Genomic DNA, 14,348 nt, shown 5'->3' on the forward strand with positions numbered 1-14,348 from the left:
CAACAGGAGATAGCAGTTATTACAAAAAGAGGAGAAATGAGAGAGAGGAAGGCAAGTAGTGAAAGAAAGAGAGAGAGAGAGAGAGAGAGAAAGGAGGGAAGGAAGAAAGGCCTAGAAGCCAAACCTTAGTAAGAGTGAGGGAGATCAAGAAAAGACATGCTATAGACTCAAATGTTAAGTGCAGAACCTTCAGTACCAGAGGCTGTAGTATCATCTCAACAGCTTCCATGTCTATGGCAATTTTTTTTTTTCTCTAACAAGCTTAAAACAATCATTTATTCTGTTTTGACAGGTGGTCTTTTAATGGCCATGTTCTCAACTCACTACTCAAGGCTCTTTGTGCTATATGTACTCTCCTTTCTTTTACCTATCTTAGGTTTTTCAATGTTTTTATTTTAAATTCCATAGGCATGCCAACTGCTTAAGCTTTTCTCACCTCCTAAGAAAATTTCTTTCAGAGGAAGCAACCCAGGGTGCTGCTAATTGGCTTTGCATAACAGTAGGCAAATGTGGCCTTAAAGCAACTGTGACATTGTTTGCCAGCCAGCACAAATGCAGATTACCAAAATCAGTGTCTCTGAGAACCTCACAGATGTTTCTATTACTATAACTAACAAACGATGTGACTATTCACATAGGTATCTCTGATGCTAGTCCAAGCAACCTGATTCTTCACATTTAGATAGTCACTTTAATTTCTTACAATCCTCAAGCTGGAGTTTCTAAGTGCTTCATTAAAGAAGTTCAAAAATATTCATCATACAGTGATTGGACTGATAAATCTAAGTCCTGAACTTTGCCAACAAAAAGGAAAAAAATGGACTTCTGGTATGTCTTCAAAATCAGTTGCCTCAAGGCATTTCCTGTATCATGCTCAAATTAGTTTTAATCCAATAGTATATTATTTTGACTGACCTTGTGCATATTTCTTAAAAGAATAGTTAAGAGATGTTTTGCTAACTAGATCACTTTCATGATAAAAAAAAATATTTAAAAAGAAGAAATGCCTATTTTGGGTGTAACACTCAGATAACTTAATTTTTTAAAAAAAATCAAGTTTGCGGTACCCATCTATGTATCTACATTGAGATGCAGAGCCAAGAGTTCCTGCTGATTTTACAATCCCTTTGGGTTATGTAATACATATTATTCTGCTGATAATAAGCCATATGAAGCAGCATTTTGCTGTATTGACATGGCCTGGCCAAGAACAACAAGGAAAAGAAATAGCATTCAAAAAACTGGCAAAATGTTTATGAACTCTAAATCCTCTGCACATGAATAAATACATCTGACAAAGTGCAGAGTCTCTCAAAAAAGCCCTTCTTGACCTTCCTAATTTGAGTTCAATTGCATGTTCAGTGTTGAGAAGCCAGTGTATGTTCTGCCAATGTTTTAAGCTCAAGCTTTACTACATTTTGTTATTTGTAAAAGTGAAATCCCAGATAATAAGTTATAATTGCCCTATTAATCACTTGAAAAGGGAGTTTGGAGGGAAAATGGGATTTGAAATTGCAATAATTGGTATCCCGAAAGACATCCTTTTTTATTTTCTTACCTAGAGCCCACCACGTACTAACTACTATGAAAACGACATGTATGCACTTTTTTTCAATGGTGAGGTACAAGCACTATGCCTTATATATTAGTTTTTCTAAGGGAATGAAACTTAAAACTTCAGTGTAGTGATGCTGTTAGTCATGATGACCTTTGAACTGGAAAAAAATACAGAAAACCAGGCCATGGATTATAAATTATATTGTCAATGAAAGAGAGAAGAACCTTTTGTTTCATACGTTGTTTCAAGTATTACGTTTTCATTTCCTTTTTTCAAATGAATTATAATGTACAACACATATGTATTTTTCTTCCATTTTTCATTTAAAGAAATCATTCTTTCTCTTAGCTTTGTTTCTCTGTGTATTGATAGTCCTGACACACCAAAATTTACCTTTCAAAGTTCAATATACCAAATCCATCTGTTACCCTTAAAGTATTTTGTGAAAAATCTATATTTTTGCTTATATCCCTAAGATATCTCAATTAAAAAAGAAAGACATAGATTACTTAAATCTCTCTTGTTTAGTTCCTAATGAACAAATTTTAGATCATGCTTATGTAATTGAAGACAGCCAATGAAAAGGAACAGGTAGTATTTAGGGTATTATAATAACTAAATCAAATTTACTATAAGACATCCAGATAATTGAAGTTGATTCAATAGTCAATGTAGCCAAAAAAAATCATTTAGTTTATCACTTACTGGAATTTTTAGCATTTATACGCACTTGTGGGCATGTTTAAGATTGGCCAATGGTACTTTTATCCCTTCCTCTATTTCAAGCCTGGTCTTTCTAAAAACATAGAGAAAAGGCATAGGTCTCAAACTGTAAATTAGGTGACATCCCACTAATGTCAGTAACTGTTCTATGAAAACAGTGTCTTTGATCTCTAGGTATAGCTCATATAATAAAATGATCAAAGACATCCTAGTCAAATGAGCATACAAGGGAAGGAAGGTACAAAACACATCCATTTTGCTTTTTTAGTAAATTCAGATAAATTAAGAAAAACGCGTAACTCCATACAACTGACTTACATCTGTCCTGAAATACAATCATCTTTTAAAGAAAGAGACCACAGGAAAAATTATTCCATCTTCATTGGAAATCCTCCCTTGGAAGAAGGGAGTGGGCCAAGTGCAGAGATTACAAGAGCACAGAGAGAGAATCTCATTTGAATGAATGTGTTCAAATAGAGCCAGTGAAATCCATAATCTCTTTTCACATAGTTGGAAAAGTAGTTGGCTTTTGCAACTGGGTAACATTTCTTTCTGGGCAGGTCAATCATCCATGGAGCCACAATCCACAACATACTGTGATTTTCTGCACATCTGGTGTAAGCCTCTGCATGCAAATATTAAAACCAGTCTACTTCCTTAAAATGTTTCTATATTTAAAATGAAATAAGTAATTTGAGAATATAGGTGAATATGCAAAATATGTTATCTGGTAGGCAAACAGAACAGCCCAACATTAACTGATAAGGTAGAAGTAGTATTCATTTTTTGCACTCCCTTATTTCAATGAAAAACAAAAAAAACAAAAAATAAAACCTCAACATTCTGTTTGATGTTATTTGTTCATAGGAATCTCAGAAATATTCTAATATTTAGAAAATCTTAGGCACCATGACCTATGTGTGATATGAATTAGCAGTCCACTAATAACAACATTAATCACCAGATAGTTACATCCTTTGAGTTACTGTGCTGTCTAATATTACACAACAGAGTAAAGACTTGAGCAGTGCTCAAGTTTTCTGTCTCATATTTTCCTTCAAATTAAAAATGTACATATTTACTTAAATAAATATAGCACAATAATCATATGGAAGCATCATAGGTTTGTAAGATAATGATGACAATAAAACTTATGTGTTCAGTGTGCAGAAGAAAATATACTTTTTCCCCTTCATAAATACTACAGGTGAAAACATGAGTTACTTTTAAAGAACAGTATGAATTATAGATTTTTTAAATGATTTTGTATGTTTTTTTATAAGCAAAGTAATATTTTGAGTTTGTGAAAAAAGGCAAAATATATAAAGTAGCTGTAACATTCTGTACATTCACTATAAAAAGAAATGAACTGATATGATAATATTAATGAATGCATATAAACTTTGAAATATTTGTTGAATTGCAATTAATTTGTCCAAAAGCTTTCCATGGTCTGGAAGTGAACCTAATGGTAATTTGACCTGAAGTCTTCTCCAGAGTAGTCAGAAAAATATGTTGCAATTTAGTTATGTGATGTGAAAGAAAAAACAATGACCTTTGGCAATGTAAATTCAAGTTCAGGTCTTGGATCTATTGCATTCTGGCTGCATGACTTTGAATGGATTTCTCAAACCTCTTTGAGACTCACTATCACCATCTGTAAGATGGAAATAGTATGTATCTCTCAGCCTAAAGAATTTACAAATGGTGACTGAAAAGAAGAGTTTATAAATATTTTTAAGACTCCAGACCAAGATGGTGACACAGGAGGCTCTTGAATTTTCTTCCTCCCATGGATGCACTGAATGTATAGCTACAAACAGTGCAATTCCCTTGAAAGAAACTAGCTGAGTGACTACTACACATTGAGCAAATGAGAAAATACCCATATCAAAATGGGTGGGAAATTCTTAGATACACGTTTGCCATGAACACTCATTTCCCAGCTTCTCCCTGAGGAGTGAAGGGTTTGGACTATACATCTAGCACCCCAACTTTTAAGGCTCCTACCAGAAGAATGGGCTCCCAAAACACTTAGCTCTGAAAGCCAACAGGGCTTGGTTTCTTGAGTCCCATAGGACCATAGCAAACAAAGAAGAAGTTCTTAAGTATGTGAGCACTTACTACCAATACTATAGCTATCCTCCCAAGGATCAGTGCAGAGGGAGCAGGCAAAAATGCTCATCTCCCAGTCTTTCTCTGCAAGGGATTTGACTACATACTTTATAAGCTGCTGCCTGAGGGGTCTGGCTTCTAATTAGTTCACATCAAGATGCTGACTGTGATTCTCCCCAGAGCGTTCAATAGCTGGTGGGCACTTCTCCTGCCTTCTTCTTCTGGTTCCCTCCAACAATAAAACCAAGTCACCAAGTGTCTCCATGGAAGGAGCTTGTTCACATATCTAGCACCACAAGTTTTATGGTTGCGACCTGAAGGATGGGACCCTGAATCACCTAGCTCTGAGAGCTAATAGAGCATGTGTTTATTAGTCCCATAGGACTGTAGCAAACAAAGAAGTAAGTTTTAAATGGGCACAGGAGTACCCCTCATGTCAACACACCCGAGCTCAGTGTAGAAGGAAAGGCAAAAATTCCCATCTCACAGTTTCTCTTTGGAAGGGGTTTGACTGCATACTTTGCACCCAGCTTCTAATAAGCCTACTTCTAGGTGCTGACTGTGATTCTTGCCTTATGGACACTAATAGGTCTGGGCACACCCTCAACTACTGGGAGCCACTAACAACAAAGACTGTGGCTTGGACAATCACAAAGGTTTGAGAGGTAACCAGGAGCTTGGGCTGGGCTGATAGACAAAGTTCATCTCCTAATGAGACCAGTCTATCAAGACTGGGAGAGGTGGATGTTTTTAATAATGTGCAGAAACCAACAAAGAAAGTCAAGGAAAGTGAAGAAACAGGGGAATATATTCCAAACAAAAGAAGATAAATCTCCAGAAACTAACCTTAGTGAAATGGAGGTAAGTGATTTACCCCACAGAATATTCAAAATAACAGTCCTAAATATGGTCACCAAGGTCAGGGAGCAGTGCATGAACAAAGTGAGAATTTCAACAAAGAGAAAGAAAATATTAAAAAATACCAAGCAGAAATCACAGAACTTTAGAATACAATAAGTGAACTGAAAAATTCAATAAAGGAGTTTAACAGCAGACTAGATCAAATAAAAGAAAAGATCAGGGGACTCAGACAAGGCAGTGAAACTCATCAAATCAAAGCAGCAAAAGAAAAAAGAATGAAAAACAATGAAGATAGCTTAAAGGACTTAATGAACACCATTAAGCAGACCACCATACACATTTTAGGTGTCCCAGAAGGAAAAGAGAGAGAAAGGGGCAGAAAGTGTATTTGAATTAATAGTGGCTAAAAACTATCCTAACCTGGGGAAAGAAACAGACATCCAGATCCAGGAAGCCCAAAGAATACCAAATAAGATGGATCTAAAGAGACACACACCAAGGTATATTATAATTAAATTGTCAAAGTTAAAGACAAAGAGAGAATCTCAAAAGCAGCAAGAGAAAAGCAACTTGTTACATATAGGGGAATCTCATTAAGATTATGAGTGGATTTTTCAACAGAAAACTTGCAGACCATAAGCGAATGGGATAATATATTCAAAGTGTAGTTAGGAAAAACTGCCAACCAAGAATACTTCACCCAGCAAAGCTGTCCTTAAGAATTCAAGGAGAGATAAAGTTTTGAAGACAAACAAAAGCTAAAGGGTTCATCACCAGTAGATTTGCTTTACAAAATATGTTAAAGGGAGTTCTTCAAGCTGAACTAAAGGATGCTAACTAGTAACATGAAAACATAAAAGTATATAAAACTCACTGGTAAAGTATATATATATTATATATACATATATATACACACACACACATACATGTATGTATGTACATACATGTATATATATACATACATGTATATATATTTTTATAATTAAATTCAGAATACTCATATTGTAATGGTGGTGGGTAAATCACTTATAACTCTAGTGTAAAGGTTAAAAGACTGAAGTATTAAAAATAATCCATAACTACAATAATTTTTAATGATTACACAATATAAAAAATGTATATTTTGACATCAAAAACATAAATTGTGGGAGGAAAGTATAAAAATGTAGAGCTTTTCTAAGCATTAAAAATTAAGATGTTATTGGCTTAAAATATTATACACTATTAAAACTATAAGAAGTTTTATGTAAGCCTAATGGTAACCACAAAGCAAAAACCTATAGTAGATATGCAAAAGATAAAGAGAAGGGAATCAAAACATACCACTACACAAAATCATCAGTTCACAAATGGAAGACAGCAAGAGAGGAAAAACAGAACTACGAAACAGCCAGGAAAGAACAAGATGGCAACAGTAAGCCCATATATATCAATAACTTCTTTAAATTTAATGGACTAAATTCTCCAGTCAAAAGATATAGAGTTGCTGAATGATTAAAAAAACAAGGCTGAACTACATGCTGTCTACAACAGAATCACTTCAGGTTTAAGGACACACAGGCTGAAAAGTGAAGGGATGGAAAATATATGCCATGCCAATGGAAACAAAAAGCAGGGCAGGTATACTTATATCAGAAAAAATAAACTTTAACCCCCAAACTGTAATACAAGACAAAGAAGATCATTATGAAATGATAAAGGGGTCAATTCACCAAGAGGATATAACACAATGGATAGCTTAGATAGAAAATCAATAAGGAAACACTGGACTTAAACTACATTAGATGGCATAGACCTAACAGACGTATACAGATCATTCCATCCAACAGCAGCAGAATATACATTCTTCTTAAGCACACATGGAACATTCTCCTGGAGAGATAATACATTAGGCCACAAAACCAGTCTTAGCAAATTTTAAAAGACTGAAATCATCCCAATTATTTTTTCTGACCACAATAGCATGAAACTAGAAATCAATTACAAGAAAACACTGGAAAATTCACAAATAGATAGTAATTTAACAACATGCTACTGAACAATCAATATGTCAAAGAAGAAATCAAAAGAAATAAATCTTGAGACACATGAGAATGGAAACACAAAATACCAAAACGTATGGCATGCAGCAAAAGCCATTCTAAGAGAGAAGTTTATAGTGATAAATGCTTACATTAAGAAAAAAGAAAGATCTCAACTAAACAACCTAACTTTACACCTCAAGAGACTAAAAAGTGAAGAATAAACTAAGGCCAAATTAGTAGAAAGAAGGAAACAACAAAGATCGGAGTGGAAATAAATAAAATAGAGATTAAAAAGACAATAGAAAAAATCAATAAAACTAAGCTTGGGGCTTCCCTGGTGGCGCAGTGGTTGAGAGTCTGCCTGCTAATGCAGGGGACACGGGTTCGAGCCCTGGTCTGGGAGGATCCCACATGCCACGGAGCAGCTGGGCCCGTGAGCCACAATTACTGAGCCTGCGCGTCTGGAGCCTGTGCCCCGCAACGGGAGGGGCTGCGATAGTGAAAGGCCCGCGCACCGTGATGAAGAGCGGTCCCCGCACCGCGATGAAGAGTGGCCCCCGCTTGCCGCAACTAGAGAAAGCCCTCGCACGAACCGAAGACCCAACACAGCCAAAAAAATAAAAATAAATAAATAAATAAAGTAGCTAAATGCAAAAAGAAAAAAGTGAACATTAAAAAAAAAAAAAAAAAAAAAAAAAAAGACTGCGCTCCCAATGCAGGGGGCCTGGGTTTGATTAAAAAAAAAAAAAAAAAAAAAAAAAAAAAAACTAAGCTTGTTTTATGAAAAGATAAACAAAATTGATAAACTTTTACCTAGACTAAGAAAAAATGAGAAAAGCCTCAATTAATAATGAATGAGGAGACATTACAATTCATAACAGAAATACAAGGGAACATAAGAAACTACTATGAACAATTATATGCCAACAAATTAAATAACTTAGAAGAAATGGATAAACTTCTAGAAACAAAAAATGCATCAAGATTGAATAACGAAGAAATAGAAAATCTGAACAAATTACTAGTAAGGAGATTGAATTAGTAATCAAAAACCTCCCAACCAAGAAAAGTCCAGAATCAGATGGCTTCACTGGTGAATGCCATCAAATATTAAAGAAGAAGTAATACCAATCTTTCTCAAACTCATCCAAAAAATTGAAGAGGAGGTAAGATGTCCAAACTCATTTTTGGAGGTCAGCATTTCCTTGATAACAAAGCCAGTAAAGAACACTACAAGGAGAGAAATTACAGGCCAATATCCCTGATGAACAGAGATCAAATATCCTCAACAAAATACTAGCAAACTGAATTCAACAGTACATTAAAAGGATCATATGCCATGATTAAGTGGGGTTTATTCCTGGGATGCAAGGGTAGTTCATCATCTGTAAATAAATAAATGCAATAAGCTACATGAACAAAATGAAGGATAAAGATTATATAATCATCTTAATAGACGCAGACAAAGCATTTGACAAAATTCAACATCCTTTCATGAAAAAAACTCTCAATCAATTTGGTGTAGAAGGAAGGTACCTCAACATAATAAGTCCCGTATATGAGAAACTCACAGCTAACATCATACTCAATGTTGAAAAGCTGAAAACTTTTCCTCTAAGATTAGAAACAAGATAAGGATACCCACTCCTGTCACTGTTATTCAATATATACTGTAAGTAAATACTATCTAAAGCAATCAGGCAAGAAAAAGAAATAAAAGGCATCCAAATCAGAAAGCAAGAAGTAAAACTGTTACTATTACAGATGACATGATACATATAGAAAACCCTAAAGATGCCACCAAAAAGCTGTTAAAACTAAATGAATTCAGCAAAGTTGCAGGATAAAAAAATCAACACAGAAAAATCAGTCGTGATTCTGTACACTAACAATGAACTATCTGAAAAAGAAATAAAGAAAACAAAATCTCATTTACAATGGCATCAAAAACAAACTACGCAGGAATAAATTTATCCAAGGAAGTGAGAGATCTATACACAAAAATCTTTAAGACACTGATAAAGGAAATTGAAGACACAAATAAATGGAAAGATATCCTGCTAGTTCATGGAACAGGAAGGTTAATATAATTAAAATGTCCATAATACCCAAGGTGAGCTATAAATTCAATGCAATACTTACCAAAAGGCATTTTTCACAGCAATAGAAAAAAAAATCCTAAAACTCATATGAAACCACAAAAGAACCCCAAATAGCCAATGCAATCTTGAGAAGGAAGAATAATGCTGGAGTTACCACATTTCCTGATTTCAAACTATATTACAAGTAATCAACACAGTATGATATTGTCATTAAAAACAGACATATAGATTAATAGAGCAGAAGAGGGATCCCAGAAATAAACCCATTAATTAATCTTCAGGAAAGGAACCAGGAATATACAATGGGGAAAGAATAGTCTCTTCAATAAATGGTGTTGGTAAAACTGGATAGCCATATGCAAAAAATGAAACTGGATCCCTATCTTATACACAAAAATCAATTCAAAATTGATTAAAGACGTAAATGTAAGACTTGAAATCATAAAACTCTTAGAAGAAAACATAGGGGGTAAGTTCCTTGACATCGCTGTTGGCAATCGTTATTTGGATTTGAGAACAAAAGAAAAGACAACAAAAGCAAAAATAAACAAGTGGGACTACCTCAAAGTAAAAAGCTTCTGCACAGCAATGGTAATCATCAATAAAATGAAAAGGCAACCCATGGAATGGGAAAAAATATTTACCACATATCCAATAAGCGGTTAGTATCCAAAATATACAAGGAATTCATACAACTCAATAGCAAAACAAACAAACAAGCAAAACCAAATACCACAATTCAAAATGGGCAAAGGACCTGAATATGTGTTTTTCCAAAGAAGACATACAAATGGCCAACATGTACACGAAAAGGTATTCAACATCATTAATGATCAGGAAAATGCAAATCAAACCATAATGAGATACTTCCTCACATATTGTTAGGACGTGTATTATCAAAAAGGGAAGAGATAAATGCTGGTAAGGATGTTGGGAAAAGGGAACCCTTGTGCATTCTTGGTAGTATAGTCACTATGGAAAACAGTAGGAGGTCCCTCAAGAAATTAAAAATAGAACTACCATATGACCCAGGAATCTCACTTCTGGGTAAATATCCAAAGGAAATGAAATCACTATTTCATTATCTCAAAGAGATATCTGAACTGCCAAATTTATTGCAGCACTATTCACAACAGTCAAGGTTTGGAAACAATGTAGGTGTCCATCCACAGATGAATGGATAAAGAAAATGTAATACACACACACCCACATACACAGACACAATGGAATATTTTGCAATCTTAAAAAAAAGAATGAAATTCTGTCTTTTATGACAACATGGATGAACATGGAAGGTATTATGCCAAGTGAAATAAGCCAGACAGAGGAAAAAAAAAAAAACTACATGGTATCACTTATGTAGAACCAAAAACAAACAAACAAAATAGTTGAACTCATAGAAACAGAGGGTAGAATGGTGGTTGCCAGGAGCTGGGTGGTGGGGGGAATAAGGAAAGGTTGGTAAAAGTTTTTAAACTTTCACTTATACGATGAATAAGGCTTGAGGATGTAATGTATAACACGGTGAACATAACTGATAATACTGTCTTCTATAATTAAATTTTCTAAGAGAGTGGAACTTAAGTATTTTCCTCAAAAAACAAAGTAACTATGTGAGGTGATGAATGTGTTAAATGAACTCAATGGAGGGAATCATTTCACAATGTATATGCATATCAAATCATAACTGTATATGTTAGATATATGCATTATAATTTTATTTGCCAATTATACCTTAATGAAGCTGAAAAAATATTTTTCAAAAGCTTTTTTCCCCCCTGAACTGACATAATCCTACAGAAAATATTAAGAGAACTTTTCTTTGAGTTATTTCTTTTTCAGTGTTTCAATGCTCATAAGCCAGATCAGTATACAAACCATTTCCTCCCAAGGGTTATCTTTACTTCTTTATTGAGGTCTGCCAATAACCTGATCGAGGGGAGTACAAAATGGATTCCATAACTGGGCAAAAGTTATAGCGCATAACATGAGAACATGTAAACTTTTCTTACCTAAGGCTTGCCTTCTTCCTTAAAATTGTAAGAGCTACCTTGTGTTTTCTGAGTTCATGTGATTTTAAAAAAAGACAAAAAATATGCATGCATACATTCCTGGTCCTTTACCCCTACTCTTTTGTACTTTTAGTTTTTTACCTCATTTCCTAGAAGGGCATTTACACAGGCTTCTGATGCATCGCAGATGGCTGTGAGATCATGTCCTCCTTCTAGAGCCAACACCACATGTCCATCAGCCAGTGTCATCAATTGCTTCGTCAAATGACCAAAGCCTAACATAATGCAAACAGAACATTTCAAAGTATAAATTAAAAGTTAACTGACCACTAGAATCTAATATTGATTGAGCATTTATTCTGCATATGTCCTTTCTCAGCACTTCCCATGTGCTAACTTGTTTAATACTCACAATAACTTGATAAATTAGGTCCTATTAGTATCTCTATTTAACAAATGAGGGCACCAAAACCCAAGATCCCACAGCTAAGAAGTATCACAACTAAGATTTGCAACAGTCGTTTTGGTTCTTCACCAGTGCACATTACTGCCTTTCACAACACATTCTGTGTGTACCTGGATGAAAAACTTGAATAGTGTTTGGCTGTTAATAAGGTAAACAATTCCATTTGCTTAATATTTCTCTCCTGTTTCCATCATCTGCCTTCATTATAAAAGGATGTTTTCTATATATCACCTCAAAGTACTTAACTATCACATTAGATTTTACAGACATTCTTTTACTATGAAATAGTTGATAAATGCAAAAAATAATATCTATTTATGTTATAAAGTATAATACGACAAACACCTGGTCACTCACCTTCCAATTTAAGGAAAATACTTTTGAAGCCCCCTATATGCTTCTCTCTAATAACATAATTCCTCCTCACTATGGGAAATCAGGATCCTGAGTTTATGTTTATAACTCCTTTGCTTTCCATTGTTAATTTGCTTATTTTGGAACTTTATAAAAATGGTTTTATACTTCTGCACCTTGCTCTTTTCACACATTTTGTTGGCTCATCTCTGTTGATACATGTAGCTACAGTTCTATGCTGTCTAGTAGGCCATTTAACGAGTATAGAAGAATTTATTTACCCATTCTCCTGTTGACAAATATTTAGGTTTTGTGTTATTACAAAAAATGCCCCTATGGGACTTCCCTCGAGGTCCAGTGGTTAGGACTCTGCGCTTTCACTGCCGTGAGCCCGGGGGTTCCACCCCTGGTCAGGGGAACTAAGATCCCACAAGCCGTGTAGTGTGGCCAAAAAAAAAAAAATGCCCCATGAACATTCTTATACCAGTCTTCTGGTGTACATGTGCAAGAGCAGAGTGAAATTGTCATGACTTAAAACCTGCTAAATAATACCAGATCATTTCCAAAGGACTATTATCAATCCCCACTCTGAGAAGCAGTATATATTGGAATCCCAGTTTAGTCACATCCTTGCCACCATTTGGTATGATTTGCCAACTGGGTGGATGAATGATAGCGTCTTACTGTGGTTTCATTCAGTATAAGGAGGAACCTTTCTATTTCTACTCCAAATTAGAGTTTTTATTATAAACAGATATTGAATTTAATTATTTTACTATACCAAATGAGATGGTTTTTCTCCTATAATTTCATACTGTTGTGAGTTACATTAATATTTCAAATATTTAGCCATCACTGAATTTATGAAATAAAATAAGTTTGGTTGTGATATATTATCTTTTTTATACAAAGCTGGATTTGTTTGACTAATGCTTTGTTTAGAATTTCTTTTCACCTATGTTTATGAAAGGGGTTAATCTATAAATTTCCATTCTTTTATTGACCATGTTGAATTTTATTATGGTCAGACCCTCTTTTTTCTATTATTTGACCCTAGAATGTTGGGTAGAAATCTTCTGTAAAACCATTTGACTCTTGTGTTTTCTTTGAGGAAGATTATTATCTATTGAGAATTTCTTTAGGGATTAGAGGACTATTTGTGTTTTCAATATCTTCCTAAGTTATATTTTTCTAGAAATTTCTATCTTTTGTGTTCAAATTTATTCAGTAAAGTTATTCATTACCTTTATTATCATATGTTGGAACTCCAATTAGATGTAGTCATTGTTACTGTATCCTCAACATCTCTGAAGTTTTCTTTCATATTTTCTTTCTGTCCTGCATTATGTGTACTTTTGTTTCAGATCTATCTTCCAGACTTTCTCTCTCCAGATGTATCTAATCTTCTATTTATACTTCTACAGATATTTTCCTTTCAGTGATTACATTGTTCAATTCTAGATGTTCTATTTGGTTATACTTCGTAACTTCCTAGTCATTTTTATATTTTCTTACTTTTGGTTCATGTTTTTATTTCTTTCTTTTATTTCTTTAGACATTATTTTATTTTCTGTATCTGCTATTTGAAGTCTTTATGGCTTAGTTTTACTATTTTTTGTTTCTGATGATTCAGCCTCATGATGTCTTAATTCTCCTTTGTTTTTTGAATTTTTTTGAGCTCATATTAATCAGAACTTTATATGTGAGAAAGCTTGGAAGCCTGAGTTGAATGTGATATTTATCTTTGAAACTTGAGTTGAGTGTGATTTTGTTTGCTTCTGCTGGATGGCTGAAACATTACCTACCAAGATCAAGTTTAAATTCTTAGACTCAAGGGCTGTTTTTTTTTTTTCTTTTTTTTTTTAATGCACAGATAATGTAAATATGGACCCCAAAACTTGATTACAAATTGACATAGAAAAAAATATAGTTTTTTTTTTCCCTTTCCATTCCCTGTGAAATTCTCTCTACTGATAGCCATAGCTAAGATCAATTTGTTGTTTTATTGAGCAGTATTTCCTTTTCTCCTATTTATCCTTTTCTTTAGAGTTGGCCCTTTGACATTCCCTTTTTTATTCTGGTCTCCAGTCAAAACCCTTCCCTTCATAGACCCAAAGCTTCGACTCCCCTTTC

General features: G+C 34.2%; 1 protein-coding gene across 13 annotated transcripts in view; it reads right to left on the bottom strand.

Moving 5' to 3' along the window:
- The window catches only part of HDAC9 (histone deacetylase 9), a 1,001,951-nt gene that overhangs the window by 65,365 nt on the left and 922,238 nt on the right, over positions 1–14,348 (bottom strand). For all 13 annotated transcript variants that reach the window (XM_068550546.1, XM_068550536.1, XM_068550537.1 and 10 more), the window contains one exon: positions 11,537–11,670. In XM_068550546.1, the coding sequence (XP_068406647.1) occupies positions 11,537–11,670 (134 nt within the window). The remainder of the gene's footprint in view (positions 1–11,536; positions 11,671–14,348) is intronic.

This window comes from Eschrichtius robustus, chromosome 8, assembly GCF_028021215.1.
Source record: "Eschrichtius robustus isolate mEscRob2 chromosome 8, mEscRob2.pri, whole genome shotgun sequence".
Taxonomy (NCBI): Eukaryota; Metazoa; Chordata; class Mammalia; order Artiodactyla; family Eschrichtiidae; genus Eschrichtius; species Eschrichtius robustus.